The sequence below is a fragment of the Clarias gariepinus genome, chromosome 2 (genome assembly GCF_024256425.1).
Source record: "Clarias gariepinus isolate MV-2021 ecotype Netherlands chromosome 2, CGAR_prim_01v2, whole genome shotgun sequence".
NCBI lineage: Eukaryota > Metazoa > Chordata > Actinopteri > Siluriformes > Clariidae > Clarias > Clarias gariepinus.
Genome location: NC_071101.1, coordinates 49,719,343 through 49,740,135, shown reverse-complemented (window position 1 = coordinate 49,740,135; position 20,793 = coordinate 49,719,343). Strand labels below are relative to the sequence as shown.

At 37.4% G+C, this 20,793-nt stretch overlaps 3 protein-coding genes across 3 annotated transcripts; 1 reads left to right on the top strand and 2 right to left on the bottom strand.

The window, feature by feature from the left end:
• The first annotated feature begins 758 nt into the window (after positions 1–758).
• LOC128541730 (trace amine-associated receptor 6-like) lies at positions 759–1,748 on the top strand. The gene has a single exon (XM_053512290.1). The coding sequence runs from the start codon at positions 759–761 to the stop codon at positions 1,746–1,748; it is 990 nt and encodes a 329-aa protein (XP_053368265.1).
• A 10,235-nt stretch (positions 1,749–11,983) lies between these two features.
• LOC128517285 (trace amine-associated receptor 13c-like) lies at positions 11,984–12,976 on the bottom strand. Its single transcript, XM_053491015.1, has one exon. It carries the CDS (start codon positions 12,974–12,976, stop codon positions 11,984–11,986), a length of 993 nt encoding a protein of 330 aa, XP_053346990.1.
• A 5,982-nt stretch (positions 12,977–18,958) lies between these two features.
• Positions 18,959–19,951, bottom strand: LOC128513858 (trace amine-associated receptor 13c-like). Its single transcript, XM_053487410.1, has one exon. It carries the CDS (start codon positions 19,949–19,951, stop codon positions 18,959–18,961), a length of 993 nt encoding a protein of 330 aa, XP_053343385.1.
• Positions 19,952–20,793: the final 842 nt, after the last annotated feature.

Genomic DNA, 20,793 nt, shown 5'->3' with positions numbered 1-20,793 from the left:
ATGCTGCAACAAATTTGAGCTAAGCACTAACTCCAATAAAACAATATATACATCCTAATATATGCTATAAGATACTGTACAAAGACATCACAGAGTACTGTGTGCTTCCCACCAATTTTGGAAAGACCCATATCAGGTGTCCTCATAGGTTTGACTATATAATGTATTATTTGGATTGGACAGCAGAAATTTATTTATCAGTTAAGTTATATTTTAGATCACTGGGAACTGCACTGTCATGGCATTTGGCAAAATGCATGCACACCCTTTTTTTCCATGAAGCTCCTACCTGTATGACACCATGCACCTTAGTCAGGGTCTTTAATGTTAACACTTTCCTTCCAGTGGCTTTATTCTGGTGGGCATCCCTGAACATCATTTCATGATTAAGAGTTGTAGATGATTGTGAAATAGAATGCTAGTTGATATACAACTCTGTATAAATTCTGGTTTAGATATGCTTTATTTTAATATAATAAAAATATATCAATTAATTATGTATCATATAATCATAATAAAACAAACAAAAAACAAACAAATAATAGCAGATGGTAAAATTACCATTTGTGACGATAGATCTCTAAAACTGTCAATCAGATGTGGAGGTGTGGTCAAATTATGCATTATAAAAACATTAGCGCTGGCATGAGTTATCAGGTACTGGATAATTAGCTTGCACAGTTACTGTTTTAACAAAGAACAGCCCAAATTACAGTGTTATTTTTAAATATTTCAAAGACTTTTAAAATGCTGTATTCATGAACCTGTTGGAGTTTAATCAGTCTGATCGCTGTGTGCACTTCTCCTGTCCAGAGAGATCTTTATCTCCTGCAGTTTATATCTTACTGTATGTGTGTTCAATTGCTGTGGTTCTGCTAACATTGTGTGGAAATCTGCTGGTCATCATCTCTGTTTTTCATTTCAAGCAGCTTCACACACCGACTAACATGCTTGTGCTCTCTCTGGCTGTGTCAGATTTCCTCATGGGTGCTTTATTAATTCCAGAGTTAATCTGGATGATTGAGTCATGCTGGATGTTTGGGAGAATTTTCTGCATTAGCTTTTGCTTAATTAGTGTATTTAATATGATCTTCTCAATTTATAGTATTGCTCTGATTTCAGTAGATCGTTATTTGGCTGTCTCAAATCCATTTCTTTACACAAACAAAATCTCTGTAAGGTTGATGTGCATTGTGGTTAATTCTAACTGGTGTGTGTGTGTAGCATATAGCATAACATTTTATTATTTAAATGAAAGCTCCATGACTAGTCTAATGTGTTCTGGAGAGTGTGTTCTCTTTCTGAGTCAGGAATGGCCTGTAATTGATCTTATATTTGCATTTATATTTCCACTTTCTGTAATAATCATATTTTATACTCAAGTTTTTGTGATTGCTAAGAAACATGCCACTGCTATCAGAGAGCTTAATAATCACACACGGACTAAAACACAGAAAATCACCTCACACTCAATGAAATCTGAGAGAAAAGCAGCTAAAGTCCTCGGCATTTTAGTGTCTGTGTTTCTGGTGTGTTTACTTCCATATTGCGTTTGTAGTTTGTTAGGATATGTTATTGAAGTACAGGCAGAAACAAATCTGAAACTCATGATCATGGTTTATCTTAATTCCACAATTAATCCATTTATTTATGCTCTGTTTTACCCGTGGTTTAGGAAATGCATTAAAATAATTATATCTTTTCAAATATTACAAACAGATTCAGCATTAATCAATGTTCTGTCATGAAAAGGTCCTTTACACTTCTTCTGATGGTGTGCCCAAACACTACATTATGATTTATTTAATTCAAATATGTCACAATTTTTTTGCACCATTTATATATGCATTATTATATATTATATGATATAATGGTTTTACATATATAATATATGTATAGCAGTGGCTGATTTTTTACAGATGCTTAAAATGAGATTTAAATAATAAGTTATTGATATTATAAAAAGAAATATCAAAAATAGTTTGCTACAGTATTTGGTGTTTTTAAACTATAATAAATTGAGTTTTGACATCATGAAACTATTCCTTCTTTAACAATCAACATCATACTGTTGACACTAAGAAATTATGATTTTATTTTTTATTATTTTATTTTCCAATTGTAATCCTTGTTTTCTATAAGTCTTAATAGTGTTGGGAGGCAAATTAGTCTACAGTATTGAGTAGATACAGAGACATACTTTTAAAGTGTAAAAATGGATGTAAAGTAAATGACTCACTTTGTTTTTCTGCCTTAATAGTGTAATTTGATGGGTTACTAATCTCATCTTCTATACCGCTTTATTCTGTATTCAGGGTTGTGGGAACAACCCTGAAGGTTTAGGGCACGAGGCAGGGTACACCCTGGACAGGGTGCCAATCCATCTCAGGGCACACACATATAGACACATCCACAAACCCATTTACACACTGCGGCCAATTTGGGAATGCCAATAAGCCTGGACTTTATATAGGCCTAAGCCTAACCTATCTTTGGACTGTGGGAGGAAACTGGAGTACCTGGAGCAAACCTACCAAGCATGGGGAGAACATACAAGCTTCATGCGCACAGAGACGGGAATCGAGGCTGGCCAGGAATCGAACCCGGACTGTGGAGGTGCAAGGAAACAGTGCTAACCACTACACCACAAATTATAGAAATACTTGAAAATGACCAAACATGTGACCTTCTAGAAAAGCCTTAGATTTCAGGGACATTTACATCATAAATTTAAAAGGCACAACAGTATAAAGAATATAGTTCTTTAGCACTAAACATGATAGAACCCAAATAGAACTTTTACTTCCACAGTCAATGATCTTAGAGTACAAAGCAGTAATCAAAGTTTCAACTTTGCCTAAACTACTTGCATTATTTATACAACCTACTGCTTTACCAAGTATGAGGTGTGAAGCTGGCTCACCAATCTAAACTTCCAACCTAATGCAACCATTTTACACACAGAATTCTGTAAAGAATGGACTGGCTTTAAGAGCCAAAGGGAGAACAGCTTTTGCGTTAATCACACAGAGCATGGTACTCACTGAACTGACTTTCAGCAGTCCTTTTATTGGTGGCCCATGCCTGCAGAGTGGTGTCTGCTGATGCACTGACAGTTAGCATGAATTATGGCACTCTGTGGACAAGGAGGCTGTCATTTGTGCTATGTGCTTTAGCTTCAATTTCTGCATGGCATGAGGAGCGCATAAATTAGATAGATACATAGATGATAGCAGAGGTGTCAAGTAACAAAGTACAAATACTTTGTTACCTTACTTAAGTAGAAATTTTGGGTATCTATACTTTACTGAAGTAATTATTTTTTAGCCGACGTTTTACAGTACTTCTACTCCTTACATTTTCACGCAAATATCTGTACTTTCTACTCCTTACATTTTAAAAGTAGCCTCGTTACTCCTTATTTTATTTCAGCTCATCATTCAAAAAAAAAACAAAAAAAAAAAACATCTGGATTAATCGCGCCATTCGGATGGAGCGAATTTGATTGTGGTTGGATGAAAAGTATAAACATACCATTCCGACACCCTATTGGTTGGTACGCGATCCATCGCACCTGCACATGACGCCACGTCACACACTCCAGCAAGGACGTTTAAATGAAATAGCATTTTATAGAGACTCAAGATTCGAGCGAAATGTCACAACCAAGGACCAGTGAGGAAGGTAACAGCACCAGGAAGGTAACAGGAATGATATATATATAATATAATGATATGATATATATATATATATATATATATATATATATATATATATATATATATATATATATATATTTATTTTTTTTTTTTTTTTGATTAATCACTTGGAATAATCCTTCATTCTGACAGCACTAATGTTTATTGTAGACAACCATACAAGGGTAATTGTTACTAAGCCTGCCCTGGGTGCACTAATTTTCCTGTATGTTGCCCTCACAGATTCCTGCAGCTAAGCTTGGATGTACATTTACTTTTTGCAACATTTAAATACTTATAGGCAACTAGTTATCATATCTTCTTCTCCATAAAACATGTTAATGCTCAGTAGTACACATATACTACGCAAAAAAAGAAATGTCCTCTTACTTTCAACTGTTTTTACTTTCAGTAAACTTAATGTGTAAATATTTGTATGAACACCAGAAGAGTCAACACCATAAGACATAAACTAAAAATGTTTCCCAATGTGTCCCTAAATGAAGGGAGGCTCAAAATCAAAAGTACCAGTCAGTATCTGGTGTGGCCACCAGCTGCTTGAAGTACTGCAGTGCATCTCCTCCTCATGGACTGCCGATTGCGGACAGTCTGAGCACTGATGGAGGGATTGTGTGTTCCTGGTGTGACTCGGGCAGTTGTTGTGGCCATCCTGTACCTGTCACGCGGGTGTGATATTCGGAGGTACCGATCCTGTGCAGGTGTTGTTACACGTGGTCTTCCACTGTGAGAATGATCAGCTGTCCTTCCTGTCTCCCTGTAGCGCGTCTTAGGCGTCTCACGGTGCGGACATGGCGATTTATCACCCTAGCCACATCAGCGGTCCTCATGCCTCCCTGCAGCATGCCTAATACACGTTAACGCAGATGAGCAGGGACCCTGGGCATCTTTCTTTGGGTGTTTTTCACAGTCGGTAGACAAGTCTCTTTAGTGTCCTGCGTTTTTAGAACTGTGACCTTAAATGCCTACTTTCTGTAAGCTGTTAAGGTCTTAATGACCATTCCACAGGTGCATGTTAATTAATTGATTATGGTTAATTGAACATGCATAGAAAACATTGTTTAAACCCTTCACAATTAAGATCTGTAAAGTTATTTGGATTTTTACAACATTATTGTTGAAATACACAGTCCTGAAAAAGGGACGTTTCTTTTTTTGCTGAGTATATATGTTTCTTTATTGTATTTGCATTGTACTAAAATGCATTCTTTTTCAATTGCCAATACAGTATCCCAAATCACTCTTCTTCTTTGTCTTTCAGCTGTTCCCTTTCAGGGGTCGCCACAGCGAATCATTTGCCTCCATCTAACCCTATCCTCTGCATCCTCTTCTCTCACACCAACTAACTTCATGTCCTCTCTCACTGCATCAATAAATCTCCTCTTTGGTCTTCCTCTAGACCTCCTGCCTGGCAGTTCCAACCTCAGCATCCTTCTACCGATATACTCACTATTTCTGCTCTGGACATGTCCAAACCACCTCAATCTGGCCTCTCTGACTTTATCTCCAAAACATCTAACATGGGTTGTCCCTCTGATAAACTCATTTTTGATCCTATCCATCCTTGTCACTCCCAAAGAGAACCTCAACATCTTCAGCTCTGCTACCTCCAACTCTGCCTCCTGTCTTTTCTTCAGCGCCACTGTCTCTAGGCCGTAGAGCATTGCTGGTCTCACCACTGTCCTGTACACCTTTCCTTTCATTCTCGCTAATACTCTTTTATCGCACAACACACCTGACACTTTTTTCCACCCATTCCAACCTGCCTGTACCCGCCTCTTCACCTCCTTTTCACACTCTCCGTTGCTCTGGACCGTTGACCCTAAGTACTTAAAATCCTGCACCTTCTTTACCTCTGCTCCCTGTAGCCTCACCGATCCTCCTGGGTCCCTCTCATTTATACACATGTATTCTGTCTTGCTGCGGCTAACCTTCATTCCTCTGCTTTCCAGAGCATACCTCCACCTCTCCAAATTTTCCTCCACCTGTTCCCTGCTCTCGCTACAGAGCACAATGTCATCTGCAAACATCATAGTCCATGGGGACTCCTGTCTTACCTCATCTGTCATCCTGTCCATCACCAGAGCAAACAAAAAGGGGCTTAGAGCTGATCCTTGATGCAGACCCACCTCCACCTTAAACTCTTCTGTCACACCTACAGCACATCTTACCACTGTCTTACAGCTCTCATACATGTCCTGCACCACTCTAACATACTTCTCTGCCACTCCAGACTTCCTCATACAATACCACAGCTCCTCTCTTGGCACCCTGTCATACGCTTTCTCTAAATCTAAAAAGACACAATGCAACTCCCTGTTACCTTCTCTGTACTTCTCCGCCAGCATCCTCAAAGCAAATACTGCATCTGATGTACTCTTTCTAGGCATAAACCATATTGCTGCTCACAAATGCTCACCTCTGCCCTTAACCTAGCTTCCACTACTCTTTCCCACAGCTTCATTGTCTGGCTCATTAGCTTTATACCTCTATAATTGCCACAGCTTTGCACATCTCCCTTGTTCTTAAAAATTGGCACCAATACACTTCTCCTCCATTCCTCTGGAATCCTCTCACTCTCCAAGATCTTGTTAAACAAACTTGTCAGAAACTCTACTGCCACCTCTCCTAAGCACTTCCATACCTCCACAGGTATGTCATCTGGACCAACAGCCTTTCCACTCTTCATCCTTTTTAACGCCCTTCTCACCTCACTTTTACTAATATTTGCTACTTCCTGTTCCACAACAGTCACCTATTCTACTCTTTGTTCTCCTTCGTTTTCCTCATTTGTCAACTCCTTAAAGTACTCCTTCCATCTTCCCATCACCCTCCTGGCATCTGTCAATACATTTCCATCTCTATCTTTAATCACTCTAACCTGCTGCACATCCTTCCCACCTCTATCTCTCTGCCTTGCCAACCTGTACAGATCCACCTCTCTCTTACTGTCTAGCCTAGCATACAAGTCCTCATATGCTCTTTGTTTGGCCTTTGCCACCTCTACCTTTACCTTACTCTGCATCTCCCTGTACTCCTGTCTACTCTCTTCAGTCCTCTCAGTGTCGCACTTCTTCTTAGCTAGCCTCTTTCCCTGTATACACTCCTGGACTTCCTCATTCCACCACCAAGTCTCCTTGTCCACTTTCCCCTTACCTGATGATACACCAAGTACCCTCCTACCTGTTTACCTGATCACATTGGCTGTAGTTGTCCAGTCAACTGAAAGCCCCTCCTGACCACCCATAGCCTGTCTCAACTACTCCTCCCTGAAGACTACACAACATTCTTCCTTTCTCAGCTTCCACCACTTTGTCCTCTGCTCTGCCTTTGTCCTCTTCGCCTTCCTCACCACCAGGGTTATTTTACACACCACCATTCTGTGTTGTCTCGCTACACTCTCCCCTACCAACACTTTGCAGTCACTGATCTCTTTCAGATTACAACATCGACACAAGATGTAGTCGACCTGAGTGCTTCTGTCTCCACTCTTATACAGTATGTCACCCTATGTTCCTGCCTCTTCTGGAAGAAAGTATTTACTACTGCCATTTCCATCCTCTTTGCAAAGTCCACCACCATCTGTCCTTCTACATTTCTGTCCTGAAGACCAAACCTGCCCATCACATTTTCATCACCTCTGTTCCCTTCCCCAACATGTCCATTGAAGTCTGCACCAATCACCACTCTCTCACCTCTGGGGATGCTCTGCATCACTTCATCTAACTCACTCCAGAATTTCTCCTTCTCTTTTAACTCACATCCTACCTGTGGGGCATAACCACTAACAACATTGAACATCACCCCTTCAATTTCCAGCTTCAGACTCATCACCCTATCTGATACTCTCTTTAACTCTAAAACATTCCTTACAAACTCCTCTTTCAGAATAACTCCTACTCCATTTCTTTTCCTATCCACACCATGGTAAAACAATTTGAACCCTGATCCTAAGCTTCTAGCCTTGCTACCTTTCCACCTGGTCTCCTGGACACACAGTATATCCACCTTCCTTCTCTGCATCATATCAACTAACTCTCTTCCCTTCCCTGTCATGGTCCCAACATTCAAAGTCCCTACTATCACTCCTGAACTCTTGCCTTTCCTCTTCTCTCTCTGCTTTCGAACATGCCTTCCTCCTCTCCTTCTTCGACTAACAGTAGCCCAATTTCCACCAGCACCCTGTACGTCGACAACACCAATGGCGGTCGTTGTTAACCCGGGCCACGACCGATCCGGCATGGGATTTATATTCGTGATTCGCATCATTGATTTGGCAAATGTTTTACGTCGGATGCCCTTCCTGACACAACCCTCTGCATTTATCCAGACGGGCCTAGCACAAGAAGACATTGGACCTCAGAGAGTTTTTCCTTGCCACTGTTGCCCTCAGCTTGCTCATCAGGGACTATCTGACCATTTTAATTTATTCTATTCCATACAAACATAAATAATTATTTTGATTTTGTAAAGCTGCTTTGCGACAATGACATTTGTTAAAAGCACTATACAAAAAAAATTATTAAATTGAATTAAGCAAGTCTTGAACAAGTCTCAAGACATGTCTCTTCCCCCTTCCTTGTGCACATAATAGTAAAATAGACCTACTCCTTAGAAATCCTCCTCTGACAGGATTCCTCTACTCTCTGACATGACAAGAGAGGGAGGCAATGTATTGACTCTCAAGAGATAAATTAAATAACTTTAGGAAATCAATATCCTCTACCTATATCATTGGAAAACAGAAGCAGAAATAGCATTTATTGACCTTAAGAAAAGTTTCACATTAGCCCCCATCCTCAACATTCCAAAACATTCTCATCAGTTTATAGTAAAGGTCGACGCCTCCACCAGTGGCATTGGAGTCATAATTTCTCAGAGATCACAGTGGCATAACAAGCTGTATCCTGGGATAACAAGCTGCATTTCTCTTTTGTCGTCTATCTCCTGAAAGAAACTAGGATGTAGGTCATCGAGAGCTTCTGGCAATTAAGCTAGCTCTGGAAGAGTGGAGGCACTCGTTGAATGGAGCAGAGTATGGCTGGTATGGCTTCTTGAGTATATGCATACTAGCAAAAACTCAGTGCTCCTCAAGGACAATGGATCCTATTGATCTCAAGATTTTACTTTACATTTGGGCATTTGGCAGACGCTCTTATCCAGAGCAACTTATATTTTTATCTCATTATACAACTGAGCAGTTGAGGGACTTGCTCAAGGGCCCAACAGTGGCAACTTGGTGGTTGTGGGGTTTGAACCTGGGATCTTCCGAACTGTAGTCCAATGCCTTAACCACTAAGCTACCCCTGGCCACCTCCATGCCTACCAGCCAGCCTCCCAGAACAAACTTGGATATGTTTGTTGTAACTTGGATATGTCCCCCACCCCAAAGTGTGGGTTACCAGAAGTGTTGCTAACTCATAATGTCATTCAGCAACACTTTAGGTGGGTCACGCTGGAGGAGGGCATATCCACGTTTGTGGCAGCAAATGTGAAAACATAACAATCAATTCCTGTCTGAGGGAAACACCTGCATAATGACCATTGTGGATCGATTAAACAAATTTACACACTTTTTTTACTCCCTAAGCTTCCTCTTGCCAAAGAAACAGCAGAGCAGCTAATCTTTCATTTTGTTCAGCTTCATGGCCTACTTAGTGACATCCCCAGTGATACTGTGTCAGACTAAGGACTACATTCAAGCCTGCAAAGGTGTTCTGTGACATTTTTATTGTCATCGGGAATTTGCACCAAGACGCTATGCTCATTATGATCAATCATTCACCTGCCCCACAAGGGGTGAAAGGACATCATTAATGTGTTTATAGAAGCAGTTGTTGGATATACCGGGAAATATATGTACAGAATTTCTATTCCTATAAATCTGTAGGAATTGAATTAAAAAAAAAATAAAGATTTAACATTCAAAAGTAATTATTAATTGGAATTTATTCATTCACTCATTCAACCATAATTCTCATCTTTTTAAATTCAATATAATATAATTTAATTTCAATATATACATATGTATATATGTATATATGTACATCTGTACAACACTGTGAATGTGTTGAAAAGATTAGAAAGGTTTTTACAGTCAAAGTACATGGAAGATTTCATTTCACAGAAAAAATATTATTAGTATTAAAAAAAATTAACAATTGCTGTTTTATTATCTCATATGGTATTGTACAACAGGTTAAGAGAGAAATACATTTATAAATAAAATGTTGCAAAACTCTTTATAAGAGACTTATGACTTTAGTGACTTATGACTATAGTTGTATAATTCAAATAACATTACATGATTAAAAGTATGTGCTAAGGTTAGAAGCCACCAATTGTATAGAATGTCTATGCATGCTTCCATCATGCTCCGATTCATGTTCCCATCATTGGACCTGAGATCCAGGCCTGTTCTAGCACGGCTATACATCAGTGCACAACTGAGTTACATAAAAAAAATGTTGCTACAATTAATATGCAAAAACTGGACCCAAGCCCTGAACTTAACTCTAAATATCTTTGGGCTGAACTGAAACAATGAGTCGACAAGAGACAGAATGTATAAACAGAATGTTCACAGCGATCAGACTGATTAAACTCTGTCAGGTTCATACAGTAAATACAGCATCACTCTAATATCATCAAGGATTAAAACAATACCTGCTATTATATGTTCCTTTCATGAAATTTGTAACTGGTCACAATCTAATATGTTATGGCTCAAACAGGTGTGGTGCTTTTATAATGTGAAAATTTATTACACCTCTTAGTTTGAGTGACATAATAAAAATGATGTAATTGCCTGTTGGAATAAACATGCTTTAAATTGTTTGTTTGCTTGTATTGATTCTTTTTTTTTTTTTTGCGATAATATGCAGCATTTTTTGTTTACATTTTAATACTATCCTTCTATAAACTTTTTGACCTTTTTCATGTGGCTGCTATTTTGTCTTTTAAGGATGTTTTATCTTTTGATTACACTGAGAAATCAAGAAATCATTAGGGCAAACTTCAAAAGTCATCCAAAAATCATGTGTAGCAAACTCCAAAGGTCCCTCCGCATGCGATTTTAATATCAAAACATTAATAAAAATTAACAAAATGTGAATGTGTTATTAATGTGTTGCTAAATATGTTGTAAAGATACTAACAAAGTTTAATTTCAAATGTCAATTTCGCAGTATTATAAACCATTTAGACAGAGAAATGTCACTTTGGCATTTTGTTCTGGAACAATGAGTTCTGGACAAGAGACATTGCATTCCAAAATGTAGTAAAAAAGCATTCCTAAAAAGGACAAGCTGCCAAAAAAGCAAAAATAATGCCCATAGATTTTAGAAAGGACACACACGGATGTGATTGTTAGGTGTCAACATACTTGGTCATACAATGTACTGGTTCAGTTTAAAATTTTAACACCAAATCTCTCTATATAAATAAAGTACAGTTATCTTTCTTTTTTTTTGGCCCATATAAACACTGTAAACCCAAATAAGTTTGTCACCAGTTATTAGGTAATCAGTTACATCAAATTTTTTTAGGTAATGATGTTTCCAATTTTAAGTAAACAGAACTATCAGTTTTTGAGTTTGTTGTACTCATTCATATTAATCATTCTTTACTTGCATTACTGAGTAGCCTAATTCATATTATATATTTTTTTAGTTATTGCAAATCAAATAAATTGGCAATAGGTCACCACAGTGGTTTGTCACAAGGTTTTACTCCAGATGCCATTCTGAACACAACCCTCCCATTTATATCTGGGCTTGGACAGGAACTTTATACAGTGGAGGGAATTGAACCCAGCTCTTTTGCATGACAGGTGAAACACCTACCACTGAGCCACAGGTGCTCTGTTAGGGTGGACAGATTTGTAAAAAATATTTTTAGAGTATCACACGGAGACAGACCAATCCACCATCTTGATCAAAACAATTCAATGTGGGCAGTTTACATGTGCATTAATGTCTTAAAATATCAAAATTGTTCAGCTAACTTTAAAAGTGTTATTTCTACAAACTTATAAATACCAAAAAGTTCTAAATACTCATTAAGGTTTATTAATTTAAACTAATTGTAATTGTTTAGGTTAACAGTAATCAATATGTTTAATTACTTTGAGCATTGGGGTTAACAGTGCAGCACTGCACATTAAAACATGTCAAAATTGACACTATCACATTAAATAGTTTAAAAAAATGTTTTTAATATTTTAGAGCATAACAGCCATAGTTAAACATTACAACATCAAAAACGATTCATGAAAGAACACTGATTAATGCAGAGTCTGTTTGGAATATTTGCAGAGTTATAATTATTTTAATGCACCTCCTAAACCATGGGTAAAACAGAGCATAAATAAATGGATTAATGGTGGAATTAAGGTGCAGAATAATTAACAATTTATGAATAGTGTCTGCTTGTAGTTCAACAACATCTCCTAATAAACTGTAGATAAAATATGGAAATAAACACATCAGAAACACAGCCACTAAAATGCCGAGGACTTTCGCTGCTTTTCTCTCAGATTTCATTGTGTGTGAAGCGATTTTCTGTGTTTTAGGCCGTGTGTGATTATTAAGCTCTCTGATAGCAGTGGCATGTTTCTTAGCAATCATAAAAACTAGAGTATAAAATATGATTATAATTGAAAGTGGAAAAACAAATGTATATATAAGATCAATTACAGAATAAACATCATTAAAAAAGATGAAACACTCTCCAGGACACATCACAGAACTTGTAAAGATTCCACTGAAATAATAAAATATTGTGTTATACATCAAACACACATGCAAGTTAGAATAAATAACAATGCACATAGTCCTCCTAGAGATTGTGTTAGTATAGAGAAATGGGTTTGAGAGAGCCAAATACCGATCTATTGCAATCAGAGCAATATTATAGATGGATATTGTTATGAGGACACCGTCAGTTAGCCAAAAAGCAATGCAGAAAATTCTCCCAAATATCCAGCATGTCTCAATTGACCAAGTGAACATCGGAGTCATTACAAAAGCACCAATAAAGAAATCTGACACAGCCAGAGAGAGCACAAGTGTGTTTGTTGGTGTGTGAAGCTGCTTGAAGTGAAAAATGGACACAATGACAAGCAGATTTCCACACACTGTTAGCAGAACCACAGCAGCTGAACACACGTACAGTAAGATATAAAGTACAAGAGAGACAGATCTTTCCGAACAAAAGGAATGTTTACAGCGATCAGTCTGATTAAACTCTGTCAGGTTCATCAATACAGCATCTCTCTAATGTCTTCAAAGTTTAAAACAATACCTGATATTATATGGTACTTTAATAAATTTGTCACTGTAACTGGTCACAATCTAATATGTTATGGTTCAAACAGCTGTGGTCCTTTTATGGTGTAAAAATTGATTACACCTCTTAGTTTGAGTGACATGATACAAATGATGTAATGGCTTGTTGAAATAAACAGGCTTTAAATTATTTATATGCTTGTATTGAGTCTTGTTTTTGCAAAAATATGCAGTATTTTTTTTTTTTTTTTTTACATTTTTATACTATCCTTTTATAAACTGGTTGACCCTTTTCATGTCCGATCTATTTTGTCTTTTGAGGATGTTTTATCTTTTGATTACACTGGTGAAAAAGAAATCAGTAGGGCAAACTTCAAAAGTCATCCAAAAATCATGTGTAGCAAACTCCAAAGGTCCCTCCGCATGCGATTTTAATATCAAAACATTGATAAAAAATAAACAAAATGTAAACATGTTATTAATGTGTTGCTAAATATGTTGTAAAAATACTAACAACATTTAATTTCAAATATCAATTTCACAGGATTATAAACCACAGTGGATGGTTATACAAGTTCCCTTATGCTGATAACCATTAATGTCAAACCATTTCTAAGTCATGAAGTCTAACCACTTTTTTTTTTGCTGTTTGACATTTGGGACTAAGACCAACATGGTGCACAAGATCACTTTTAATAGTCCTTGTACAATCTATACAGACTTAATCACACTCTGAGGAAAAATGATACTTTGGATCAACCTAAAATAATTGCTTCAAGCATTTTTTTTTTACTTTCTCTCAAATTAAATGTTATAATATTATTTAAGGTTTAACTTTAATTAAATATAAATGTATTTTTAAGTTTCCCTAAAGCAAAAGAGATTAATTCATCCAAATCAAAAGCAAAAGTTATTACAATGCCTTTAAAGTAAAACTTATTTTTCAACTTTGTAACAACTTGATTATATCACTTTAGAAAAACCTAAAATGTAACATTATATTTAAGTTTAGTGTTTACCTTGAAACAACCAACTTACATTCATGTACTATAGCAAAAAGTAATAGAAGTAAATTATAGTAGTAAAATAATCTTTTTTATTATTCTCAAGGTAAAAGTATGATTACGTACAAACTTAATTTTATGAATTATACAAAAAAAATCAGTATATAGTCTTTTTCTGAAAGAAAAAAAAAACACTTATCTCTAAGCCAAAAAGGTTCATTTATGTAGAGAAGTTACATTTATGAATGAAGTAAGTAACCTTTAAAAAAACTTTACATTTATAAATGAAGACAATAAACAAACAAGATCTCCTCCAAAAATATTAATTACCTTACTTGAAACCATACATTACCTTTTTTTTTTTGTTGTACTATTATTTCTCCAATTAAAAGACAGAAAACAAAAATAAAATAAATAAAACAATGAATTTTTGTATAACTTAAGCTTAGGAACTGTATAAACCTATTTGCTAACCATGTGAAAATCTGACAATTGTTTGACAAATGAAGTGACCAAAATGCTATATTTTAATGTCAATAAAGAATACGTTTCCCTAAATATTTTCTACAGGGCCACAAAAGTGTGTTTGAGTTTACCAAGATAGCTCAGGTTTAGCGCATAGATGAGGCCAAATAACATGGAACATTCATGTGTGAAACTCAATAAGTCACAATCCCGATTTCAACATGTGGTGGCTGAAGACAGTCCTCTTTCTCCCTGAGGACAAACAGGGCCATCGTGCACCTCTCAAGTTCAGCCTGAGCTTCATCTTCCTGAATAACCTAATAAAAGAAAGGACATTTGTTAGACAAGTTGCTCTATTTTGCACAATAGTATCTGATGTAGGCATGTAAAAAACACTTAATGCTCCCTATGAGTGCAAAAAAAAAAAAAAAAAACAGGGTTATGGTGCATCAAGTTAAATGTAATTATGTCAATGAATAGGCCAAAACAACTGACATACACACACACACACACACACACAATATATTACATGATATTGCCAAAAGTATTGGCTCGCCTGCCTTCACATGTATACAGTATAAACCTGAGTAACATCCACTTCTTAATCCATAGGGTTTAATATGATGTTGGCCTTTTGCAGCTATAACAGCTTCAGCTCTTCTGTGAAGTCTTTCCACAAGGTTTAGGAGCATGTACTTAACTAATGTTAATACATACTATGATTAAAAAAATAATAATGGCCCTGTGTAAAGGTTGTGCTGCAGCTGATAATGCCAATGACCTCATATTTGTGAATATGAAGGGGCAGAGGTAGTTGTGTGGTTTTTGGATGTTGGTATACTGATTGGAAGCTCACATGTTCAAACCACCAAGCTGCCACCTGGACCTTTAAGCAAGGTTAATTCATGAATTCAGTAACATTTTTCAGTCCTAAGGTTGAAATGCCTTATGAACAAACGTTTCTCAATGCTTAATCAGTTGGTCCACATCTTCCACTCAAATACACCATAAGACATTTCTGGAGATACTCTCTTTATACATTCACCATCAGGATCTGGGCATGTAAAAACAAACATAGTATTGTTGGTTATGTTAGGCTTGTAAAGTGCGATAAAATGAACATGGCAGATATTGAAACCTGTATTCAGACAGCATTCACTAACCTGTGAACAAGTTAAACTAAAATGTTTTATTCTGCTAGTAATTTAGTGAGTCACAGCCAACTTGATTTGATCGTCTTGCTCAGCTCCTGTGGCTTCCATTCACAATATTACATTTGACACCAAGCTAATTTCTGCTTTATTTTTGAGCAAGTACATACCAGATCAAGAACTTAAAGATGAAGATTATATCTCTGGTCTTCTCTCTGACCATTCCTCCCTTGTTTCTGATGATCTCAATTAATTTGTGATTTGTGCTTGTCCAAGGAAACCAGCAATCTAGCTTGAAGTGGAGCAGTTGTAATTCTCAAAAAACTCATTACTGATCTTAATTTATGTGTGCATTCTGGGACTTAATTTCTGCAGTATGGGTAATATAATGCCCTTTCAGAAAAGCTAACAGACCTGTAAACACAAAAGTGAATAAAGATTTCATGTTTACTTTTAAACTTTATGGCACAGTAATGGCTAACCTCGGCTTGTTGGTCTGTGTAAACACTAGTGGACAGTGGGACAGTGCTCCGCCCATTAATCCAAGGTACTACCAAGAAAATTGGAAGTTTGTTTTATAATTATTTATATAAATAATTCACAGTTTTTTGTTTTATTTCACATTTTTGTAAGGGACCACCACCAGAGGTCGCTGTTTTTCATTTATAGTTTTTGTTGGCTGACTCAGTTTCCCAGAAGGCACCTCGGTCAGGTGATGCGAGTGCACACCTGAGCCGAGGTAGCCATTAATCCAACTATAAATAGCTGTTTAGGCTGGGAAACTGGGTCAAGCTTTATTAGTTTAACTACTGTCATTTGTGTGGGCATTTTGTTTTGTGTTTAGTTCTTTGTTTAGTTTATATTTTGATTTAAGTTCTGTTGACTTGGGCTCTCATATTGGCAATGTTTCTGTATATGTTCTGTGTGTATGTGTTTGGGGAGCTGATTCAGTCATGTCATGTGTGGTGGTGAGTATTGTGGTTGTTGTCCCCCTGTTTTCTTGTGTGTTTAGCTAGAGGAGGTAAGTAGATAGGAGTGTGTTTAGCTAAAATCTGTGTCGCCCAGCCTAGGACACTGGGCGTCGCCCAGCCTAGGACACTGGGCGTCGCCCAGCCTAGGACACTGGGCGTCGCCCAGCCTAGGACACTGGGCGTCGCCCAGCCTAGGACACTGGGCGTCGCCCAGCCTAGGACACTGGGCGTCGCCCAGCCTAGGACACTGGGCGTCGCCCAGCCTAGGACACTGGGCGTCGCCCAGCCTAGGACACTGGGCGTCGCCCAGCCTAGGACACTGGGCGTCGCCCAGCCTAGGACACTGGGCGTCGCCCAGCCTAGGACACTGGGCGTCCCTCGTCTGTGTTCCTGTGCCCCAATTCCCTAGTGTGTGTTGAGCTATTAGGTAAGTGTAGCTTAGTGCATGTTGGGCTAAAGACATGCTTAGCTAGGTGAATGTGTAGCTGACTGCCATGGTTAAGTGCCCTTAACCATGTTTAGCTAAAAGCCATGCCTAGCTGATTGCCAGGTCTTTAGCCCTAGTCCCATCTATCTCCTTGTCTTTCGCCTCTCCTTGTCTCTACGTGTCTCCTGTCGTCTGCCTGTGTTTCGCTACCAATCTTAAACGTAGTGTAACAGGCATTAGTGCCTGTTGGTGTCTCTTTGTCTGTGTCCTGCCAGAGAGCCCATGTTTAACCCCATTCTATTAAGTATTGTTTGAGTTTTTGTTTCTTTGTTTGTTTTGTGTCTTTATTATTTCTGTCAACCCTTTATTAAAAGCCTCTTTGTTCAACTACACCTCGATCAACAACCGCCAATACACCCTATTCGTGACAATTTTATTTAATTTACATGGTTAATTTAATCGGTCGACTTGTGGACTTTTACTTGTAGTAACGTTAAATCAACGTGTCAAATTGCTGCCAGTGTAAAAGTGTATAAAGACACACTGATGACATAAAGTGCCACCAGTATGTCAGGAACATGTGCTAATGCCCTGTTTCATATGAGGGGAATAAAGTTTTCACAATAATTCATTACTTACACGTTAGTAAGTCTAGAAGATTAAGCATATCTGTAAGTACACTTCAAACAGCACTCACTTCAAACTGCTTGTTCTATGTTTAGGTCACTTTCTTATTAATTTTCACGGTACTTAAATATAATTTCATGTTATTTGGCACAGCCAACTTACAGTAGCGTAGAAACTTTGGTGTTTTTAAAAAATAACCGCGAGAGAGCCAGCACGAGAACTCTTCATGCAGATCGAGCAATGTAAGAAATCGCAAGTGCAGAGTCGGTGAGTGAGTGTACTCTGTGATAAAAGCTGGTGTGGGCAGAAGGAACTCGGCCAAGTCAGTAGCTGATCTGTGAGGATCATTATTGGTCAAAGGACAAGCAGGGTTTGAAGCCGTATAGATGAAAGGAAGTCCATGATCCGTAGTCAATAAGCAGTTTTAAGGTCGCTGACAGAATGAAAGCAAAAAGCCATGGCATGAGACGAGGGCGAGGTCAGTGAAACAAACCATGGTTGAAATCAGAAAGCCAAAGAATGAAATAGAGCTGGAATGTTGAGCGTGGAGTGCACACAATAATCTGGTGATGAGGTGTTATCAGAGTGTGGTTTAAATAGAGAGAAGAGGTAATTACTGCTTGAGCACAGGTTTGCAGAGTAGTGAATGAGGTAGTGAAAAGAAAGGAGTGGGGTAGATTATGGAACAGTAATGCACAGGGAATCCTGGCAGGGCTGTGGCTTGGGGGTCAAGAAAGTAAACCTTGTTATACCAGATGTTATACCTTTATAAGTTAAAATACATTATGTGGTAAGCAGTACCAATTGTAAAGAATGTTTTACATTATGTCGCATTCATGTTTCCATCACTGAACCTAAGCGATCCAGGCCTATTCCAGCATGACTTACCTCAGTGCACAACTGAGCTTCTTAAATAAGTGGTTGTCAGGATTGATATGAAAGAAGTTGCCCCAAGCTTTGATCTCAACTCTATCAAACAGCTTTGACCTGCACTGCCACAATGAGTTTGCGAGAGACATCAAATTCCAAAACTTGCCAACAAACCAATAATAATGCTTTGTGAAGGACACACATGGATGTGATTGTCAGGAGTCCACATACTTTTGTTCAGTTTACAACTTCAACATTAAATCTCTCTCTATTAATAATAAAGTACAATAATGCTGTTTTTTTATTTGGCCCATATACCCCCATTAAAACATGTCCAGACTGATCTACTTTTATAGTTAACCTTGAAATCATTCTTATTGTTTATTCTTATATTTTAGAGCATAACAGCCATAGTCAAACATTACAACATCAAAAACGATTCATGAAAGAACATTGATTAATGCAGAGTCTGTTTGGAATATTTGGAGGGTTATTATTAATTTAATGCACCTCCTAAACCATGGGTAAAACAGAGCATAAATAAATGGATTAATGGTGGAATTAAGGTACAGCATAATTAACAATTTATGAATAGTGTCTGCCTGTTGCTCAATAACATCTCCTAATAAACTGTAGATAAAATATGGGAGTAAACACACCAGAAACACAGAAACTAAAATGCCGAGGACTTTAGCTGCTTTTCTCTCAGATTTCATTGTGTGTGAAGCGATTTTCTGTGTTTTAGGCCGTGTGTGATTATTAAGCTCTCTGATAGCAGTGGCATGTTTCTTAGCAATCATAAAAACTAGAGTATACAATATGATTATGACAGAAAGAGGAAAAATAAATGAATATACAAGATCAATTACAGACAAAAAATCATTCCAAAAGATTAAACACTCTCCAGGACAAATCACAGAATTTGTAAATGTTCCATTGAAATAATAAAATGCTATATTATATGTCAGACACACAAGCAAGTTAGAATAAATCACAATGCACATAGTCCTCCTAGAGATTGTGTTTGTGTAGAGAAATGGGTTTGAGAGAGCCAAATACCGATCTATTGCAATCAGAGCAATATTATAGATGGATATTGTTATGAGAAGACCATCAATTAACCAAAAAGCAATGCAAAAAATTCTCCCAAATATCCAGCATGTCTCAATTGACCAAGTGAACATCGGAGTCATTACAAAAGCACCAATAAAGAAATCTGACACAGCCAGAGAGAGCACAAGTGTGTTTGTTGGTGTGTGAAGCTGCTTGAAGTGAAAAATGGACACAATGACCAGCAGATTTCCACACACTGTTAGCAGAACCACAGCAGCTGAACACACATACAGTAAGATATAAAGTACAAGAGAGACAGATCTTTCCGAACAAAAGGAATGTTCACAGCGATCAGTCTGATTAAACTCTGTCAGGTTCATGAATACAGCATCTCTCTAATGTCTTCAAAGTTTAAAACAATACCTGATATTATATGGTACTTTAGGAAATCTGTAACTGTAACTGGTCAATATCTAAGATCTTATGGCTCAAACAGCTGTGGTGCTTTTATAGTGAAAAAATAGATCACACCCCTTAGTTTGAGTGACATGATACAAATGATGTAATGGCTCATTGGAATAAAAACGCTTTGAGTTGTTTGTTTTTTATTTAATCTTAGTGCAATATTTTTACATCTTAATACTATCCTTTTACAAAGTTGTTAACCCTGCACTGTAAAAAATTAATCGTAAATTTTACGGTAAAAAAACAGCAGCTGTGGTTGCCAGAATTTTACCATAAAAACTATGGTAGCACCGTTATAGCACTAAAAGAAAGCGTAGAACGTGTAAAAACGTGTTTTTGGTTGTACAGGATTGCACTTATACTGTATATTTTATGGATTTTAATTGTTGTTTTTATGTCTTATAACTGTCAAATTAACATGTTTATCTTGTTATAAAAACAGTTTATACCTGTCAAAAAAGACTTTACATTGTAACAAATACGGATCATAACCATTATTTTACAGCTCAGAAGTGTCTAATTTAAAGATTTATGTTTTAATAATAATGCTTTATTTCCATCTTTTTTACAGCTCAGAACTCACACACACTTACTCACTCATCGTCTAGACAGCTTTATCCTGTATTTAGGGTTGTGGGCAGCCTGGAGCCTATCCCAGGTGACTTAGGGCACAAGGCGGTGTACACCCTGGACAGGTGCCAATCTATCGCAGGGCACACACACTATGGGCAATTTGGAAACACCAGTTAGCCTAATC